At 36.8% G+C, this 21271-nt stretch overlaps 2 protein-coding genes across 4 annotated transcripts; one reads left to right on the forward strand and one right to left on the reverse strand.

Annotated features, from left to right (window-relative positions):
- Positions 1-6: 6 nt before the first annotated feature.
- On the forward strand, positions 7-4933 carry CUNH6orf120 (chromosome unknown C6orf120 homolog). The gene is made up of 2 exons (XM_039707738.1): positions 7-231; positions 1868-4933. The coding sequence occupies exon 2, from the start codon at positions 1911-1913 to the stop codon at positions 2466-2468; it is 558 nt and encodes a 185-aa protein (XP_039563672.1). The 5' UTR covers positions 7-231; positions 1868-1910; the 3' UTR covers positions 2469-4933.
- On the reverse strand, positions 3627-19240 carry PHF10 (PHD finger protein 10). 3 transcript variants are annotated; one of them, XM_039707736.1, is made up of 11 exons: positions 19134-19240; positions 18455-18585; positions 17555-17632; positions 16007-16140; positions 15746-15895; positions 14533-14642; positions 12979-13132; positions 10377-10532; positions 5553-5661; positions 5103-5291; positions 3627-3850 (listed from the first exon to the last, which is right to left on the reverse strand). In XM_039707736.1, exons 1-11 carry the CDS (start codon positions 19184-19186, stop codon positions 3765-3767), a joined length of 1350 nt encoding a protein of 449 aa, XP_039563670.1. In that variant the 5' UTR covers positions 19187-19240; the 3' UTR covers positions 3627-3764. The 3 variants fall into 3 exon arrangements, with proteins under 3 accessions (XP_039563670.1, XP_039563669.1, XP_039563671.1); XM_039707735.1 differs by having other exon boundaries at positions 17555-17638; XM_039707737.1 differs by lacking the exon at positions 10377-10532 and having other exon boundaries at positions 17555-17638.
- Between the last annotated feature and the right edge of the window lie 2031 nt (positions 19241-21271).

Here is a 21271-nt window from a genome sequence, read left to right on the forward strand (position 1 = left end):
CGCTCTGAGCGGCTCCCGGGGCGCGCAGGGGGAGCGGCGTTCCGCCCCGCGAGCCGTCTCCTCGGCGCCGGCCTGCTCTCGGTCGCCGCGCTGCTCCGAGGCCCGCCCCGGGGAGGGGCTTTCCCGCGGCGCCCCGGCCGCGCTGCGCTGCCGCACGTCCGCGAGTCCCCGCTGCTCTTCCTCGCCGTGGCAGCGGCCTTGCCGGAGCCGGAGCCCCGCGGCAGGTCGCAGGTGAGCCGAGCCCCAGCCTCCGGCCGGCGGGGCGACACCGGCCCGACGCAGCCACCCGGCGGGGGTCCCGTCCGCGGGGAGGCGGGGGCGAACCGGGGCGGGCAGAGCTCCTCGTTCGTGGCTCTGTCCAAGGTCTCTTGGAATCGCTTCTCCTCCAGAGCGCTGGGCCAGCGCCTCGATGCTTTCGTTCTTTCCTAGATAACTTCAGTTATTTTCTGGTCAGATGTGGAGCTCCTCCTGTGGCTCCGCTCGGCTTTTTCATCACTCCTTGGATGGACAAGTGACAGTCAGCTCCCTCTTACGGTCGAGACAAAAGACTGTTTTTTAATGTGGTTGTAGAGGGAGTTCTGTCAGTCTGGCAGGTTCAGCAAATGCTGCACCTCGTTGTTTTGTGCTGTCTTTGCAGAATTTTGACCTTGAAGTAGAAAGGCCTCTGGGGCAGAAAACGTCAAACTACGGAAACAGCTGGACATTATTTTCTATTTTTTTTTTCCCTAGGATCCATTCAGTTGTAGAACTTCTAACATTTAAGTGACATCTCAGTGGAGGGAATGCAGTTTGCTTTGATGCTGGCAGGATACAAAACGAGTTACATGCAGCTTTCTGGTGTCAGATAATTGTAGTGTCCTTTTGGAAGGAATGAGGGGATGAGAATCTTCCTCTTAACATGAAGGTGTTTAGGCTTGTGGCTCATGTGATTTGCATGTCAAATTCAGTCAGCTGTATGCTTTGGAAGCCTTCAGCAAGGTTTGGAAGTTGCCGCTTTGCGCACAGAGACTTAGCACAGCTATTCAGAGGGTTGGAGTGTGGCAGGCATGCTCAGGCTGCCCGACTGGGAGCATGGAGGAAGGAGGGAATAGACTTTGAGAGCCTTGATCTTGGAGCAGTCTTTTCCATCTTCCCCTTGTCCGGTACTTCAGCCTTATCTTCTGTATGTAAGTGCTGTAAAGAGCTGAGTGTTTGTACTGTAACAAAACCTTCTTGAAAGTAAATGCATTTTTTTCAGGGAAAATGTGCCAAATTTGGTCCTAGAAACAAGCCATACATCAGGATCATGAATTAAAGTATTACCTTATTAGATGATTTGTTTTTATTTATAACTCCATCCCAATGCAAGCTGGAATGCCTACTGCTTCAAGTCCACATCCAGATTTGCATCTTTACTGTCTTTTGAAGTTGAGAGGATGAGGATGGGAGAACAAATAGTTTGCCCTAATTACCTCATATAAAGTTAAGCATCTTCAAGCATGCAAAAGCCTTCCTTTCCTTAACTGTTTTTTGGGTTTTTTAAAGTGAAACTAAAATCATTATTGGGTTTCATCCCTTCTGGGTGACTGTCAAGTTTGGCATGCAGGCAGGTAGAATGAAACTAAAGTTCTTTGTCAGTTCTGTTGAAAGAACACTGGCTTGATTAATTTGTTTAACTTTGAAAAAATGTAAGCCATTTTATTCTGACAAAGTTTTGAATCTTAGCACTGGTTTCTGTGACTATTAAAAAATACAAGTTAATGAACACAATTGAAGTTAAATTTGTACGGACTAGAGAGGATTTATAAGAATTACCAAATTAAAAAAAAATAGATTACTTCCAAGAAGGGAATATACTAAAATCTGAATTTTGCTTTATATTCTTAAGGTAGTACACAGACAAAGGAAGAATCCAAATACAACTGAAGACCATGGCAACACACTGGAGAAGAATCCTGACAGTATTTGTGATAGCTCAAGTACTATTTGTGGTAAATGCTTTTGAGGAAGAGGATGTACCCGAGGAATGGATTCTTCTTCATGTTGTCCAAGGTCAGATTGGAGCAGGAAACTACAGCTATTTGAGACTAAATCATGAGGGAAAGATTGTTCTTCAGATGCAGAGTTTAAAAGGTGACGCAGACTTGTACGTGTCTGATGTGACACTTCACCCCAGCTTTGACGAGTACGAGTTACAGTCTGTGACTTGTGGCCAGGACATTGTCCACGTGCCTGCACACTTTCGCCGCCCTGTGGGAATAGGGATTTATGGCCACCCCTCTCACCTGGAGAGCGAGTTTGAAATGAAGGTGTACTACGATCGAACAGTTGTACAGTACCCATTTGGAGAGGCTTCTTACAACCCTGAGGAGATGGAGGCAAACCAGAAATACTCACAGTCTACAGAAGATGAATCTCAGGATGAGGAGTCTGTTTTCTGGACTATACTTATTGGAATCTTGAAATTAATACTTGAAATCCTTTTTTAAATTGATACACACTGGACTTAAGTCACACTTTATCCTGTGAAATTGGTATGAATGAATTGCTGTAATGCTCACTATGTTTCCTGAAGAGATATCCAGGTTACATTTCCAAAACCAGAAAGGAAGTGGGGAGAAAAAGCCATATTTAATTTTTTTTATTGTAATTCCTCCCCAATATGTAAAATGAGCAACCAGGACAGTATTTGCAGTGCTCTTCAGAGATCAGGGCTTAAAAATGAATGTATGGTTGGGATCTTGTTAAATTCCCTTAAAATAGGTGCTTAGGAAAATCAATTCCAATTCAGTATTTTCTATTGTTTTTTTATAAAGAAAAATGAATAAACAACTGCACTTCAGCCCCCCTGTCAATTTCGAGCATATTTAAAAATAAAACCTGCTTGTTTTCTGAGCAAGCATCTTCAGTAAAACTGATCAGCAACATGTTTGAGTGTATTCATGAAGTTGAGGAGCTAGCTTAGGGTGAAGGAAGGAGAAAACAATCAGCCACGTAAGGTAATAGATAGCCTGTTATTTTGACTGTGTGTGCTCTACATCACATCAGCCATCTGTCAAGCAGAGGTTGGTCCAGTCACTCATCACCACTACAAATTCATGACCTGAATCAAGTGCATGTTGCTTCTTTGCTATTAGTGCAGGGGGAGGGAGCCTTCAGCTGTTGTTACTTGTCAATATGACATTTTCATCTCATTAAAAACAACGCAGCATATAGGTATCTCAAACTTGAGAGGTGCTTTCTTACACTTCCCTTGATAGCTTTTTGTGGGGTTTTTTCCAAGCACATATTTATGAATAAGGCTTGCACAGAAAGTTTCTGCTGAAAGGGATTTGCAGTATCTTGTAAGAAGGTAATCTCATACCTACTATTCCTTAGAAGTTACTTTTACCAGGAATACTTTTTGCTTTGGTTATTTCAGAATAATCAGTTGCTATGCAGATAAAGTACATTAAATTGCTCTGTAATTTTCTTTTCACAGAGCTTACTGATAAGTGCACTGAAATAAAAAAGTATGTTGCTATAATTTTATACAAATGCATGTATAATTTAAATTTCATTACCGAAAAACTTTTCTTTTTTGAGTGGTAATTTGGCTTGCCTCTCTCAACACCTGACAGGACATTAGTGACTTGTATCACAAAAAATCACTATATAGACAAAGTTTATTTAGTAAAAAGAAAAAAGTGGTATTGCTCCTCTTATAGAGTGGTTGATTAAATAGCACCAGAGTATCACTTTAATTTGTGCAGTTAAGTTTTGGACAGCAAGTGTTTGGGGCTTTCTTAGCCCTCCTTGCTGTTTTTCCCCCTTCTTCCTCCTCTTCTGGGTACAGGAGGGTCTTTCTGACAACAATCACAAATCCAGCGACCTAAGAAAAGAAAGTTATCAATTATTGGGAAACTAAGTTTGTTACTATCTTACCTATTTAGGCAGCCCTTCACCATTCTGTTAGGTGCTTATCTATTTGCAGTATTTCCTTTAATGTGAACAACAAATGCTTTTAAAATTGAGCATCTTTTCTGTAAAGCAGCACATACAATTCATGCTCCCTTGCAGACTCATCATGTGTAACCACTGGCTACACCAATCTTCATGGACCTCAAGAAGTGCCAAGGAGGTGGTTATTAGGTAAGAGCTTTACAAACAGTGCTCGAGTTTGCCAGTCATATTTTTAGGTGAATGACTACAGTTCAAGGTTGTGAAGTTACCCAGTGCAGAAATCAATGGCAGCTGGGGAAGCATTTAACTTTTTATTACAACAGCTGGAATCAAAGGCTGTTTTGGTAATTTTGTAGATTTGTAGATATATAATCTATTTTGATTATATTCTTAGGTCAGCCTCAAAGTGAAATCAGCCACAGAACCTGTAGGAAAGTGACAGCTAGCTGGAGTGCTTCCCAAAATGGGGCAGTTCAGTGTGTTTTAAGTACTGTCAGGGAATACTGTCACTACCACTGAATACGTATTCATGAACTTACCATGAACATAGAATTACATGTAAAGCAACAGTACCACCTGCTATTTTCTTTCTACTGCCCCGAGTTGGCCACATGATGAGTGACTTGACAATTGAAAGCTACCGGCTTGCCTACCTACCTATGGAGATACTTATGTTGCAGTTTTGATGTTTAAGAATAAAAAAGGGAATGAAAGGGTTTAAAGAGATATTTACAAATATTAAATTGAGATTACTATTTCTTTTAAAAGTTAAAACAGCACAATTAATGTGAAAGCTATACTCTAGCAATATGCAGCAATACAGTTTCTTTTACAGGTTTCTTCAATGAAAAGAGGTAATTATTGTCAGTATTCTGTGGATATGGAGAAAGCATAGTTCTGAGTGAGCCTGTTTGGGTTATGCTGTAAAAGCCAATTATATTTCCTGCACAGGAATTGCGAGGTTTAACTCTGCACAACCAAATATACAGAAATAAAGCTTAGTAAAAAAATTGGGTCCTGTAGTGTGAATGCTTTCCTATAGTGTTTCTTACCCTTCACACTTGTTTTAAACTATTCTTTCAAAAGAATATGTATTAATTCATTGTTCATGTATTAACTCTGAGAATCAGCCCAGGACTCAGAGGAAGTGGGAAGGGAACAAGTAACTCTTACTTTATTACCTGAAGGGATAGCATCAAGCCCCACACAAAAAGTGTGATAACCACGGTCACATACATCACAGAACATCATTTCTTCTTCATGGTGAGGCTGCCCACATATAATGCACGTTTTACACTCCATACATTGCCAAGGGTAAGTCTTAATCATAGCAACAAGCTCCGGGGTCATATCAAGGCAAGAAGGGTGGCCTAGATTAAAATCAGTATTATTACTTTTATGCCTGAAATGAAATTTAAAAGTAGTTAGACTGTTTACTTTTACCAAATATGAAGCTTAGCTCACCTCCTGGTGAGATCCCACATTGTGAGCACAGAGAACACGAAAGAGAGATAGGGTTGTAACAAAGGAAAGAAAAGGCAACTGAACTTTTGCTACACATGGAGTACACTAAATATGTTCACAAACAGATCTGGATCCTAGGAATCGACTTAGTGGATGTAGATACTCACCACTGTTGTCACACTGGGAGCAATGTATAAGAGCTTCAGGTTTTCCTTTCTTGTTGGACTCCTTACCCTTCAGACAAATTCCACATATAGCATTTGGAATGACCTTTGGCTGGAAGGGTAGAAGAGGGCTATAAATTCATTCCAGAAGAATTTACAGATTCAACAGGAAATGTCATCTATCTCCTTAACTATTAAAATCAATAAACTATGTCAGGATGTGCGAACCCTAAAACATGTGACAATCAATGACAAGCAGCAGCACTGAAAAAATCATAGATTTAACTACATGAAATTTTGCATTTGTCATATATAGTGAGTTATATGTAAATCCAATTGGATCAAAAGCACGTACTTGCCTCTTCCTATTAATTCATCAGCTAACGTTCTTCTCATGGCAAACTAAATGAGACATAGGGTGAAAAATTTCAGGAAGATTCTTCCAATATAGAATACTCTTTATGAACTTCTGTATGGATTTCCTGTTTATGAAGGAAATATATATATTTTTTGCATTACATTTGTCCCTATATATAGAAAATTGATTATAAAAGCAATAAACTTGATATTTTCCATCTTCAGTTTCAAATTATCTGGTTAGTTATGCAGGGCTGTATTTCTTTTACCGTTCCTTCTTGTATCAAGTCATAATCATTTAAGAAACAAAAGCCTTGCATTTGACTAGAGATTTGCATTTATAATTTTTCTAAGTTATCATCTAGAGTGTGTCTGGGTCCATGAGATCCATTTAAAGGGTAAGGGAAATAGTAGGCTGTTCAAATGTGGAATATCTGCCTAGGTATTCTGTGTGTCAACTCTGTAGCTACAACAAGAGTTTCATCCTGATGAGGCCTGAGGAAGAATTACAGCATTCTGAATTTCAGAAACATGGCAGTAGTTACATTGTTGAGCTTTGACTGCTGCATAATGAAATTAGTGAGAAATGTAGTCTACAATTAAAGTAGTACTCACTGATGTTAAACTGACTAGTGCCAGTTTTAAAAAACAGTGTTTCTGCAAAGACCCAGCTAGCAGAGGGAGCTGAAGGCTCTAAAAAGCTTGTCAATAAGAATACCAGTCAACTACCAACCACTCACAGGGAGAAGAATGAGGTTTAATTTTACAACAAATTTAAAAAGTGAAAACACTAATTAAATAAATAAAATAAAATTACAAAGATCTTTTGCAATACAATTTAGCTTCAAGTGTGTTTATTTCCCCAGGCAGTTTTTGACAGCACCTAGCAAGGTAATTAGTATTTTGATTCATTTTTAAAGTATCAGGATGCATTGCTTTAAGTTTTCTGAAGTTTTCAATGTGCTTTTCATGTCAAAACATGGCTACAGCCCGCTTCAAATTGTTCGGTCTAAGGAGTTTTATTCAAGAAAGCAAAACACCACACCAAATATTTAGAGGTAACTTCCTTCAAAAGATGACAGAGGCATTCAAAGACATTTTTTGCTTATTTATTTTAAAAAAGCAAAGTCAACCTGTTTTATACATAAATATAATAAAACAGTAAAAGAAGTCTAGCACACAAACATCTCTACAAAATAATAAATATAATGGAAGGAAAACCACACATAAACTCTTTTACTGTTAACTATACTACGTGTCCTACATGTATACCTTTATACCCTGCTCCTCTCAACAAAAGTGGCACATGCTTAAACCTTGTCAGTGTGGCAGCATTTACCCTTCCATTGTTTAGGCTATTTTTTATTTTTAAATTGTACTGTCATCTAAGAATCCCAGCCTTTCTAGAATAGCAAGCAAATTTTTCTAATCAGACTTCTGGCTTGTTACAGATATGTATTTTAGTCCCTTTAATACAAAACAACACACTCCCCAGTACTCCAGCCAAAGTGAGTTGCTTTTTGGACACATCCAGGCATTATAGGTGTGCGCAGTTCACATTCTGATACACATAAGTCTCAAGGTAGACATTGTTACAGATGCATTTATTAACAATGCTGCCATCTAGTCTTAGTTCACTAACCTGTTTTCATTAGAAACAGTGCATATTGAGCGGGGGGTGAGAATCACAGTCTTTTAAGAATGAAGTTCCAACAGTATGGAAGTATTTTTACAAAAACAAAACAAAAATTTTTTTTTTAAAAATCAAGATTATTCACATTTTAATCCAGTTCCATTCTACCACCATAAATGGCTTTTAGAAATACTATTAAAAATCTGTCAATTCCAAATGGGAAGTCACAATATCCCATCTAATTAGAAGTAAATTTTGCTTTCTATATCCCCATCTCATTGGGATAAGATACAAGAGAAAATAAATGCAGGGTCAAAATGACGACTGTGCTGTGTAGGTTTTCAGTTCCATGCTGCTGCACTGCAGCTCTCAAAGTAAGCTTTCCAACTACACCATTTTTATAACATCCTATTCTGAATGCAAAGTGTTACATTTTCATATACAGTGACCCAAAACAGAAGTGTTGCAAAATAAAGATACTGAATACATTTCAGTTTTATGTGCAAAAAAATCTCTTGTACTTTTAACAGTACCCTGTGTGTGCAATTGTAGCAGTCAGTTCTGCAGCAACAGACTCACTACTTGTAACATGACAAAATGTAAAATACATGCTAATCGTTCTTTGTTAAAGAACTGACAATAAAAAAGACGCCATATAATATACAGTATTTCTTTTACTTGAAAATAACTCAGTGGAAATGTATGGAATCCTGTAATACTCATAACGTGGCTATACATGTATATATGCTGATGCCATAGCAATTATCCCTCAATTTTAACTACATGTAACCAAAAGATTAGTGTTCTACAAAAATAGTCCAATATTAGAGAATAATATAGAACAAAAGTATTATAAAGATTTCACAGGGAAAACATTTTGAGTCAGTTAAGCCTTCGGCTCAAAGTGCCTTAACATGTAGGCACATATGTTAGGTATATTGTTATCTGATGTTTTCATAGACTCACAAACAAGAATCATTCCGTCTTGCCAGTTAAAACAGCTCATGTAATTTGTCTTATTGCAGTATTTCAAACGTTCCCACAAACAAGAAAGCCAATCCTCTCACCCTCCTAACACATCACCATCCCTGACCTAGCAACAGCTGGATGGTTGATGCAGGCAATCAGTGCCACATCTTTACAATTTGACATTGTAAAGATGTGGCACTGCAAGTTATAGTAAGACCTTGTTAGTGTCAGAATCAGTGATTTTGACCCAGTAAGTAATTGCTGTGGGAATCCGTTTTCAAAATGCAGTGCTGTATACTACTATGGCTCTTCTACAATTTTAAGTTCCAACCAAAGTTCTGCTCCACCAGTTCTCTCTCAATGCATTCATAATTCATATGGCCATTAAATAGATTCAACTAACCAAACACTTGGGCATCTTGCAGGTAAGTGAAGCTTCTGTAAACTAGTGGCACACAATTTCTAATGTCAAGTTAAACAAAGTTAAAGCAAAATTTCAGCCTTCATCTTTGGATTTCATGTTCATGGGAATACTGAAATGCATTCTATTATCTACAACTTCTTGCAAAGTTACATATAAAAATATATATATATGTGGTAATCACATTCTAAATCTACACAGTTCACACATTTCCTAATAAATTCCTCAAAACAGAAAATGCAACTGGAGCTTGCTGTCTGTTATGAACTTGTACAGATACTGTATGTAGAGGAAATTTATCAAAGCTGTCCAATTGTTGCTGGCAATTAGCTTCGTATTGTAAGTTATAGTTTATTTACTATTAACTTGGTAAACAGAGATAGTAAATATTTATAAACATAGAATGCAAGCCATCAACAGCTCACTTTTGCTGACACAGATTCTCAGTATATACAAACTTGTCACTGACAAAAACGTTCCCTGTCCCGTAATTGCCAATAAGCATTCCTGACTGGTTAACACTCAACCCTATCTTAACTTAGTGTTTTCCCTCTTTAAAGATCTATTCCTGCTCCCATTTTAGTCAATGGAAAATTCTCATTCCCCTCAGCGGAACAGGACTAGACAATTACCTGCTTTATATGTGTTACAGTTTATTCAGATTCTCTCTCAGTATGCAGAATAGTAACATCTAAACAATGCATGTCAATTCCCACTTCTTCTGAAAAGTATTTTTATAATAACTCTTGAAATTATTATATAGAAATACTGAAGACTGGGGTCTTAGATTCGGCAATCACTACGTGATAGCTGAAATGCCTTAACATCCTCACCAAGTTTCTAGTTTAGATAAAAGCATATTGCCACAAACGTACTACATGGTATGAACTACACAAAAAGCTATTTTCCAAATACTATTACAGGAGTTACATAGTGTGGCCTATACAGCTGTAGTAAGCTTTTTGCCTTCCATCCTATACATCATAACATCGCAGGATAAAAGGCTGTATTTAAAATTAATGTTGTAACAATATGCTCAGCCACACAGCTGCACTTTATAGGACTGATCTCTTGGTATGCTGCCATACAAATAGGAAAAAAAGTAACAGTGAATGCTAGCTTCAAACTGGCACATATTTCTGACTGCTATGTTAAAGCAGACAGAAAGATGTTGAGTTCCAATGATAAATCCACAATGGATTCTTCTAGCGTTACTGCCTATGAATCTAAGAAGTTAACCCAACAGGAGGCCACTGTACAGCCAGGGTAAAGAAAAGCCCCACGCAAAATACAAGCAAAAAGGAAATAAGGAAGCAAACAGATGGAGCACACAACAGGAGAACAGCTAGTGAAGTACAGCAAGCAGAAGTTCCACATTATTAAAAAAACCAAATACTTCAGGAAGAAGATGGTGAGTAAAATTCAGTCAGGGGCTTTTTTCTTCTACCTTGTACCCAGGAACTGATTTGGGTAATACAGAACGTTTGGAACCATCTTTTCTTGGAGTAGCACTTTTGTCTCTTGTTTTTTGTCTTCCCTGAAAAGAATCCTCCTGGTTGTCTGTGACGCAATCACCTTCAGATACATTGCCAGATGAATTGTCCTATAATAAAAATACCATAGCTATATTTTTTTTTTTTTGATAGACAGACAAGTCTTTCCTATGCCCCTTAGAGTCAACTAAGGTAAGAGAAGGATATGTCATTCCTTCTGCAAGAGCATGGGGTTTATCACAATCTAGAACACCATTGTTCACAACACTCATCATCTGTTTTTTCTAGTTTAAGAGACTGGCATCAGCAGTCATATTTTTGCAGTTGGTCTTGGTACCAGTGTGAGGAGCACAACACTGTAATTCTCTGAAGTGTTTTCATTAGAAGTCAGCAAGAAATCAACTAAATGTAATATGCTGTTTACAACGTAAAGGGCCAGCAAAACGTTAAAAGTGCCCTTGTCATACATTTAAAGCATACAAGTACTGCCATGAATTAAACACATGAAGGTTTTTTTCTGCCACCCTCACCTACTGTTTTCACCAGGAGCACTCTAAGTATTTAATTTGGACTGCAGCAGAAGAATACCATCAATGGCAGAACATACTTCCATATTTAATACAGGACCAAACAACAGAATTTATTTTGCAGTAAAAGCTTTTTGCTTTTTTTTTTTTTTGAGGAATAAGGAGGCAAGAAAGAGGGGAAGAGGTTCAAAGATGGTGAAAGATCAATGTAGGCATAATTAAGAGCAGCAGCACAAGACTTTTCTCAGAAAAGTGTTAATAAAGGCTTCCAAAAAGCTCCAGAAGGAAGCAGTGTGATTACTCACATTTATTACAATAAAACCAAGAGGCCAAATAACAATGGTCCCCTACATTAAAACATACTCTGTAAAAACAGAATAGTAATCAGCCTGTGCCCTAGGATCTGAAATCAAAACAGACAAAACAGACATAGAGCAAATGGCGGAGTGTAACACAAAAGCAGATCGAACTATGTGGCAACAAGAAATGGTATATTTCACCAATATTTTAGGGGAAGGGTTATTTAGGTCAGACCCACTAAAACACTACAGAAAACTGCTACCAAATCCAACAATGGAGCAGGAGGAGGTGTGAAAAAGGAGAAGTTATAAAGCATATTATGGCATTCACCAGGGAGATCTGACAAATGGTAGTAGGTAGTAGTCCAAATCTGACCATGTCCCATCTCTGTGGTTTTTTCTGAACTATATGCCCCCCTCAATGACTACCTAGCTAAGAACCCCTGATCCCATAGCCAAAACCACTTCAGAGTAATCTAATTATCAATCTTCCATACTTCTCTATGCTATTCAAACTCAGAGACATTTTTCCTTCTGCATTCTGTCACAAAAAAAAAAAAGATTTCTGAGCCTCTGTGAAAAATCAAAAGGATAGTCTGCTTGGTACAGTTACTTTTCTTTACCATTAATGAGATTGGAAGTCAATGGAAAAGGAAACTGGGAAAAAATGGTTAAAGACCAAATGACCAACTGTAAAAAAGCTGTAGTGTGATTAAACCGAAAATCTGAGCTGACATTTAGCATGCTATGCTTATATGATTTCTTCTTCTTAAAAAAAATGCAAGCAGAAACAGTATATTAAACACCTCTCCTTCCTTTTGTTAACCTACAAGCTGACCTTTTCCTTTTTTCAATTATAAGTATCTTAAAAAATTCAAAGATCAATATTTACATGACAAAATTTAGAACTGTACATACCCACTGTCAAACATGTTCACCAATCATGCTAGAAATTGCTAAATGCACTGTGACATTGCACTGCTGTTAAAATTAACGTTAAACTTCTGGAAAGAGATTGTCACCAACATACAAACTGTACCAATACAACAACAGTACTTAGCTAATTTGAATCTCAGCTGGCTCTTGAGCATTTAAAGCACTATCAAGGAACATACCTGAAAGGTTCCTTTAAGTTTCAGCTAGCAGTTAATTTTGAATTTGCATAAGTGGAGAGAACATAAATATTTTTTTAAAGATGTATTGTAAAGTAAAAAAACACAGTGCTTTCTACCTTCTTTTAAAATTGGAATGAAGTTACTGTTTCTATACTTAGCACTTGCTGCTTCCACAGCACAAAAAAAAAAGTTATGAGGTTATCAGCACCTTTGTTCTGGGGACAGATTCTGTGGGACTTCCAACAGCAAAATATATTTTGACCTGAACTATAATACTCACTCCCCTCAGAAATGCCAGCAACTTCCCCTTGGGAAAAAGGCTATAATGAAGAGCTGCATTGGGAAGTGTCTTCAAAATTTCTTTAAACAAAACAAAACAAAGAAAATTTTAAAAAAGGAAGAAAAGGCCTGAAATGTCAAACATCTGTTCACCTTACTCTGAAAATGGACCAAAACCAGAAAGCAATAGAGAGCAATGTTATAAAATAAACAGAAGTACTAAAAAAAGTCTTCCCTTCATTTTGCAAATATTAAAAGATTCTAAGAAACTAATTAACCTAACAAAAGTCAAGGAACAGGATTTTTTTGTTCAAGAATACTTTCAATTTGTCTCACCGAATTGCCTTTGGTTTTTCTTTTTTCATCACCTCGCCCTTCTTCTGCATCATCTGAATCTCCATCACTGTCCAGTGTAAGCAGCTCCGGATCCAAAGGAGGTTCATAAAGAGCTGTGTTTAACGGCAAGTAACGAAGTTCATCTGGAGAATATCTGAAGTTAAATAAAATGCATTCATTCATGTGTACTTTATGCATAAGTATTAAGTCATACAGTACACAGGGACTTTAATAGGAAACAGTTTCCTTTTTTCAGGAAGGCAGATAAAAACATACAGTTCTGAAAACAAAGGAAACACACTCTCCTCCCAAATGCGATGCCATGTATACTACTTGTCTTCTTTGTAGAGCAGACACCCATGGAACATAATTTGCTAAGTTTTACCCAATCCATGTTACTATGCCAAACAGACCATACACTTTTTTAATCAATGTACAGTGCCCCACTAACCCAGAGCACACAAACATGTCCAAAGCAAACAACAGAGCTGTTTAGCTGATTACTGAGAACAAAAAAATGCAAGAAAAGAAGAAAATGTAATTTCGGATGAATGTAAAGGTGTAGTCTCACTGCTTATAGCCAGATACAGCTCAACATGCATAATCTACCCTTATTTTTAACCTTAAACACTAAGAAAAAAGTGGAAGTCTTCTGACTGCTGAGGACAAGCATTGTAAGGAACAAGATACTATTGTGCTGCATATTACGAAAGGTCATGTCCTTCACTGAGATGGAAAAGCAGTTTCACTAGCAGCTTACAAGTGCAAAATAAGCATAACATGAAGTAATTTTAAGTCAATTGATTTAATAAAATTGAAGTCCTTTAGGAACATCCTGTAACATGCAAATTTGGGGTGGGCGTATGAACACGCACTAGAAGGAGCCAGGCACATGCAGAGGAAGAGCTTCTCTACAGAAAACCAAGCACATATAGCATGAATACCATCTCTATTGTACAACAATAAGACTTCAGAAAAATCTTCAAATCTTTACAGATTTGTTCAATGGTAGCATGCTGCTAGTAAAATCTTAAATTTAGGTCAACAGTCAAGTAACATGTTTTTCATGAAATGTCAAGGTCCAGTTTGCAATGTCTTTTTCTCTCACTTACAAATCCACCATCAAACTTAAACCACAAGACCAAACTATTAAAGAGTTTCTAAAAATTGAAAATAGAGCAGCAAGACTCGTGATCAGAAGCCAGCATAACAACACTTTGATACAAAAACATTAATTTTAGCACACATGCAGAGGTAGGTAAGTAAACAGGAGGGTGGCAGGAGTGAAATCAATGTCCCTTTTTACCGTGGTAAATACCTGAGCAGGCCACATCTCAGGCACTGCAATAGATCAGCAGAGACAGTGCTCTTGCAGTCAGTACTGTTTTCTTAACAACAGCTGTCACACTATGCATCTTTGAAGACTATCAAGTGTCTAAAATTAAAATTAATTTGAAACCTTAAAGCAAAGACAGTGAAATGTTTTCCACCTGCTAGATGGAGACAAAAGAGATCAGTGCAACAGAATTGGCAGTTGGAATGCTTTTAAAATACCTTTTGTAGTACTCCTGGAACTGGCCGGGTATGAGAGCCACTGGATAAGGACTAACCTTTGTTCTCTCTGTAGGCAAGACTTTGTATTTTCCTTGAGGCACCTGGATAATCTACATTGTTTAATATAAAACAATGACATTTTTGTTTCACATACAAACAGTTAAGCCTTCCTCACCAAATACTCCTCCAAGTATTTTTTTAACTTGCCAGTTTTACTGAACTGGATCATCTACCGGAGTTCTCCCACGAGAAATCCAATGCATTAAAATTCTAAGACATACCAAAACAGTATCATGGATTAAATCCAATCCCTAAGTATCTAGTGGATTGAACAAAGATTAAGTAAGACCTCTTTAAACAGTACACTATGAAAAATAATATTGAAATTAAAATCTAGCAATTGAAACAGTAAACATTGACCTTTGTAACTGGCATCTTTAGCAAGAACTATCACTGTTGTTCCATATTGCTTTAGAGTAGAAAGAACGTATTAACCTATTTCTGAAACCAATCTGTACTATAAAAAAATCCATTAATAATACAAATACATAATACAATGGAAAGGAGAAGCTTACACAATAAGCCTTCTTTTCTTGCAAGGATATAGAAGTAATTATCCACTATCTTGTCTCTAACAACATGGTCAATACCAGAAAAATGAAAACTTTCCATAATTGTCTGCCATGTAACAATTTGCAGAGAAAATTTTTGCTTTACTGCCTTTATAGAAGCAGAACAGCACTGCTTCAAAATGCCAGATAATTTTTTTTTGATCAAGCACAGAGGCATTTAACATATGCAATACAAAAATAATGTAACACCCAACAAAAAGCAAGGGCATAGTATCGACAAGCACACTTTTAGGTGTAGAATAGTTTTCTTTTTTACTTCAGGTATTGTCAGGCAAAATTTTGAAGGTATTCAAAAGAAGAATTAGCCATTTACATGAATAAACAACAGTCTCAGTTTTATACCACCGCTATCAGAATAAAGACATGATAACAAAATAACAGTGAGATTTTTAGAGCTTTCTGAGACAAGTATTTTCAAGTTTAAAAAGTCTACAGGTTAAATATATTTAGATTATTATTTTTAGCAGTATTGCCCATTAATCACCCCCCTGAAAATAGTTAAAATGGTAACAAAACCAACTTCACTAAAACAAGTAAGGAGCTCCTTCCTCACAATTGGTAAGAAATTTAAATCTACCTACATGTGTCTGTAAATCAAAATAGGCTCTTCTTTCTTCCATCCGCTCTCGGTTTAAATTGCTGTTGAATTCTGCAGCTTTCTTGGCAGCTTTTTTAATATATTCTGGAACTTTACTGGCTTCTACCTTCTGTGTATTCTGCTGCTGCATTTGCTGGAATAAAAACAATTATATTAATTCACATACATTTGACTATCAGTTCGAGAAGAACCTTTTCTCACACTCCCATTGCAGATTTGGTTCACTTAAGTGGTAATTACTTACAGAATACTCTTTGTAATGATCTGTTATTCGCTGCCGTTCTTTCTCTTGCAGTATAACAGAATACTCAGCATGTTTGGCAGGGTATTCTTTAATCATAAGATCAATTACTTCATCACTACGCAAAGCTGTTAGACCTAAAATAAATAAAGTAGTAATGATGCTATCTGGCAAAAAAGTAACTGTAGGTTATTTATATCTCACAATGACCAACTCAAAGTTTTTGAGTATCTAAAGACAACAACCTGCTGTGCACAAGCTTTTCTTTTCCAAGTAGCAGCAAACTTGTGCCATTTAGCTTTCAAGGCTGACTAGGACTTTGTGTGTACCCAAGGCTCGTGTCATTACTTACAGCTACAGACCCCTTCACATTGACTCAATCACCTACTTAAACTCACTGGTGAGGCAGAACCTTTGTTTTAGGTGGGACCTCGTGTACTGTTAGTTTCAGTTTCCAGTGCTGCTGAGGCTTCATTACCCTGAAATTTTGTTTACTGAAATTAAGAGGTTTACATAAAGTCTTAATACAAATCAGGAAGAATCATTAGGAGAGCAATTCAGAGCAGCAAGCTGCACATAAGACTCCTGACTCCCAATTAAAGCATTTAATGCTCAGAAGTCAGAATGCCTCCGTTTGCAGCTACAATGCAGATCTCCTTCCCTGAAAGTTCCAACACAACTAATCTCCAGACATGGACAATAACATAGAATGATTTATGTCACTACCACTGATTATCATTTTAAAAACAGGGGAAGTTAGCACACATCTCTAATGAATAGATAAGGTAACATTTTACCTCCATATATAAAAATTACATACGGTTCTCTTATGCATAGTTAAGTTAAAAAAAATAGACAGCTCATAGGTGAGAAATAAAGATGGTATACTAAAGACTGTTAGCATATAAAATGACATTACATTTTCACAGACCCATGATACACAGAAAAAAACCCATGGCAGCATAATTTAAACTCTAACATGTCCAAATCACATACATCAGAAGAGCAAGAAAAAAAAAAACCCTTCAATATAAGCCTCAGAAATTACATCAATTCATTTCAAGTATATTCAAGTGATGTAAAACACACTCTTCTAATTTCTAACATAGAAGTTGAACCATTTAAGATACAGTGATGTCTGCTGGCCTCCAATGCAATGCAGCAAAATAAGACTAACATATATAGACACCCTGTATATATATATGCAATATATACCACCATGCATATATGTACATATAATGTATATATATGAGACCACACTATTATGGTGGTCTCTTTTCTAAGAGAAAAAGGTTCTACAAGTTAATTTAGAATACAGCAAAATCCCCTCTAAGTAATTAGAATACATCCAGAATATATTTGTTAATAATATGTCTGGAATACTGAAACATTATGGCCAATTTACTAAGCCAAAAAACCCCCAGTTTTAATTTCAGAACTTTTGTTTCCAGTTGAGAGGGATGCAATTCTTTTCTAGCAAACTGAACCCCCCTTTTCAGAGTGCCATATTTTTTATACTGTAATAAGAAGTCCAACAACTTGTTTTCTTACCTAGTGTGCATTGAGTCTCTGTGATAACATTTAGTTCTCTGAGGTAGAGTTTCTCCTTGTGAGATAAATCTCGCCTTTCTAAATCTCAAAAAAAAAAACCAAAAAAAAACCAAAAAAGAAGAAATAAAAATGTGTGCAGTAACTGAAACCCCCCCATAAATACTGTCAAAGTATTTCAACAGTTTTGTTTCCAGGCAGCTAGAGCCTGTATTATATTGCTGTTCCAAAAAACATGACTTTATACATTAATTTTGAATTTAACATTAATTTAATGTAGGGACATGGTAAATTTTCTTGACCTACAGTAGGACAAGACCCTGCCTATAGTTATGATTTACAGAAAAACTAAAGAAGCCTTATGTATAAGTTCAGATACAGAAAATTTTACCAAGCACTGAAAGTGCAGTATTTTTTCTTTTATCATGACTCTTAAAAATAAATTCCCCAAGGAAAGAGCCAGATTTGACAATTCTGAATAACAGAGGCTCAAATACTAGAACCTCCACAAACATCTTTTTTAGTATTTTCCACAGTGTAAGAATGTTGCCACAATTAGGAAACGGAATACAGAGATCCAGTTGTCTAGTAACAAATCATCAACAAATCACGAAAAATAAAATTGACATCAGTTTTCAAACTGTACTTGTTGATCTAACCCTCAAATCAGACTTGTTTGCAAATTTTCAGTGGCAATACCACAATGCCTTCTATTACTTTAAAAACCAGTGGATACATTATATTTCCAGTAATGAAAATATGAAGTACAAGTATAATCCAGGTCTACATTTCCTGGGTCCTTTTTTTTAACAGTTAGCTCATCCTATAACCAAAGAAGCACGGACTACATCCAAACTGTTCAAGGACACAAGCTTTTAGAACAAAAACTTTAAAAATAAATACCTGGATATTTTCTTTTAAAGGAAGTCACACCTAAATATTCACTGACTTGCTCCTGAAGCATATAGTATTCTCCTGTTTCATCAGGCGGCCATTTGTATTCTATCAAATTTTCAGCAGGAAAATAACTATACCTAAACATAAGAACAATGTTACAACAAATCACAACAATCCTTAATAATACTACTTACATCTCTAGAAATTCAGTAATTCCCATTTATAGGTCAATGAACAGTAACTACAAAGTTGGACAAGCACTTTAAAACACTGCATCCTGTTAACCCATTTCAAGTCACTTTGTTGTACCCAACCACACATATATTTCTCTAAATCTCCATTTATCAACATGCTAAGGGACAGAATCTGAAGACTCTTGATATCCATCATAATGGAGAGGACACCAGAAAAAGCAACTACTACAGAGTCAAAATTCATTCAAGTATGCAATGTCTTAAAAACACATAAACTGTGCTTCTGATTGTAACTTTTTGTGGCATTCTAAAATAAAATGCCTTAAAATATGCTGGGAGCAATAGACACCTAGCTACTTATATGACATCACCTCAATTTGTAAAGACATATGACAAATACACAAGTAATAAATAAAGAGCTAATACTTAAGCATGCTGAACAATAAGTCAGACTTACAATAAAAAGTAGGAATTATAAAAAACAGTATTACCCAAGGTCTTGACTGGAAGTTTCACAGCTCCGAGAACTGTCCCCTGAGCCCATACGCCGTCTCTTGGATGGCTGGCTGCCATCATTGGAATTTTCTTCTGTGTCATCCTGAAATGAAAATAAATATTAAAAAAATTAGACTACTCCAAAGATAATGTAAAACACCAAAAACATTGCAAGGCAATCCACAATTTAAATATACCTGAACTTCTAAGCCATTCTATGATGGTCTTAAACAATTCACAAAACAGTCCACATAACAAGTTATTCTTTGTTATAAACTATCTGCATGACATGTGGTAGGCCAGTAGGAGAACTGGGCAGCTTCTCACCTGTGGCACTGGCAGAGCTCTGAACAGACAGAGCTATAGCTCTGACCACCAAGTTCATAATTCCTGACGTAAACTACTTCTGGCACTTGACCAGACTAGCACTCCACACCAAAAGCAAGTGCAAAGCAAAAACCCCAACTCCTTGCTGACAGCTGATGCTTACAAAATCAGGGAAAATTATTACTGAAAAAAACACAGGAGTTTATGCGTATACAGTTAAAATAAAAGGACTATCATTGCAAGCAAGTAGCAAAGACCTGTGTCTTGAGATGAAAAAATATACAGAAGAAAAAACCCAACTTGGTATTACAACAGATACAAAAGAGAATTAGGTTCTTACAGGGGAACATTCAGACAGGTGTCATTATTCAGATTTCATGTGATCAATATAATGAAAGGGAATAAAGAATGAAGAGGAGGAAAAAAGACCAACGCAAAACAGAGTTCTGTAAAATCTAGAAGACAGTGACTCAGTTTATGTTGCATTTTTCACTGCTCTGTTGTCCCATAATGCTGTGCAACTCCTACCTGCATCATTAACAATCTCAAAGCATATAGTGACCAACCCTGTCTGATCATAACTGAGATACAGAAAGCAGAAATCTTTAGGTGAATTGCCTACAGTAACCAGTAGTTGAGTCAAGAACAAAACAGTTCTTCAAGTAATTGAATTTCTAAAGTGGAGCAGAGTGACAGAATTAATTTCTTAACTTCTGTGAAAAGTTTAAACAAGAGGAATTAACCTGTCAGAAATAAATGGCTCAAGCCCAACTATGCTTACTCATTTAAAAATTAAAACAATGATTATTAGGTCTACCTTTGCTAATGTCTTTCATCCAGGTTTTACTTAACATATGACTTGAAATATCAATTTAAAAATATTCCAGCAAACAAGAATACATTACTTTTACTAAGTAACATTTCACACTGTTATAATCAAGACAGGCCATAGATAAAAAGCATTTTTCTCTGGGAGTTTTGGCTTATTTCTTCTTTTCTTCAACTTTTTACAAGTATTTTAATTCTCTTTAAGGAGCAAGAACATCTTTCACACAGTAGTAAAAACTGAAAAGCAAATTTTAATGAAACTGTGTTTTCTTAGCCCAGCCATCCTCAAAAAAAAAGCAGTATGCAGCATCTCCACCACATTGCCAGTAATGTCACTTCTTAGTATTGCTGAGACTCTCCTGCGTGAACTCAGACAAATGAAGCAACAGCCCCAGTCAAAACAACATTGCATTATTTTGTGACACAGCTGTCTCATCAGTAGTTCATTTCTACTTCCCACAAGAATATTCATGCGCTCCAAATTTTTTAACTGCTAGACAAACACCTGAACAGGGCCAAAGCAACGCTCTGGTATACCAAAACTTCCAAGAGACTTCAAAATGTCATTAAAAGACAGACCTCAACCTGACAGTTTGGTGGAAGTGCCGGATATCAGTTTCTCATTTCACTTTGTAATTTTTCATTGATTATACCCACTACTGTTACAAAGTATGAGTATCCACAACAAAGAGATCTCTATTTCCATACTTCTTCCTTATTTGCTTAAAATTTCACGAAATTCAATGACAGTTGTTTGTTGCAGACGACTTAGTATATGAAGGGAAAACATCTGCCATCTAAAGGCACAATGCTGTTCAACCACCTTTACTGTTCAAAAACAGAAAAAAAGGGGATAGCTCTGTGGCTCTCTTTACATGAAAAGTCAAGTACTGTCCAAAAAAGCCCCTTTCTCCCTGAAAACGCATGTTTCTGTAAAAAGATTGTTAGTCCTTACAAAACATGGTGACGTTACAAACTT

This window comes from Passer montanus, unplaced genomic scaffold, assembly GCF_014805655.1.
Source record: "Passer montanus isolate IOZ18808 unplaced genomic scaffold, ASM1480565v1 scaffold2, whole genome shotgun sequence".
NCBI classification, from domain to species: Eukaryota; Metazoa; Chordata; class Aves; order Passeriformes; family Passeridae; genus Passer; species Passer montanus.

Excerpts from the sequence above, each read along its gene's own strand:
- CUNH6orf120 (XM_039707738.1), top strand. The coding sequence starts at position 1,911 with ATGGCAACACACTGGAGAAGAATCCTGACAGTATTTGTGATAGCTCAA.
- PHF10 (XM_039707735.1), bottom strand. The coding sequence starts at position 19,186 with ATGGGCTCAGGGGACAGTTCTCGGAGCTGTGAAACTTCCAGTCAAGAC. Across the intron at positions 18,586-19,133 it reads ACTTCCAGTCAAGACCTTGG|GTATAGTTATTTTCCTGCTG; the intron begins GTAATACTGTTT and ends TCTTATGTTTAG. Across the intron at positions 3,851-5,102 it reads GCTTGATGCTATCCCTTCAG|GTCGCTGGATTTGTGATTGT; the intron begins GTAATAAAGTAA and ends TTCTTTTCTTAG.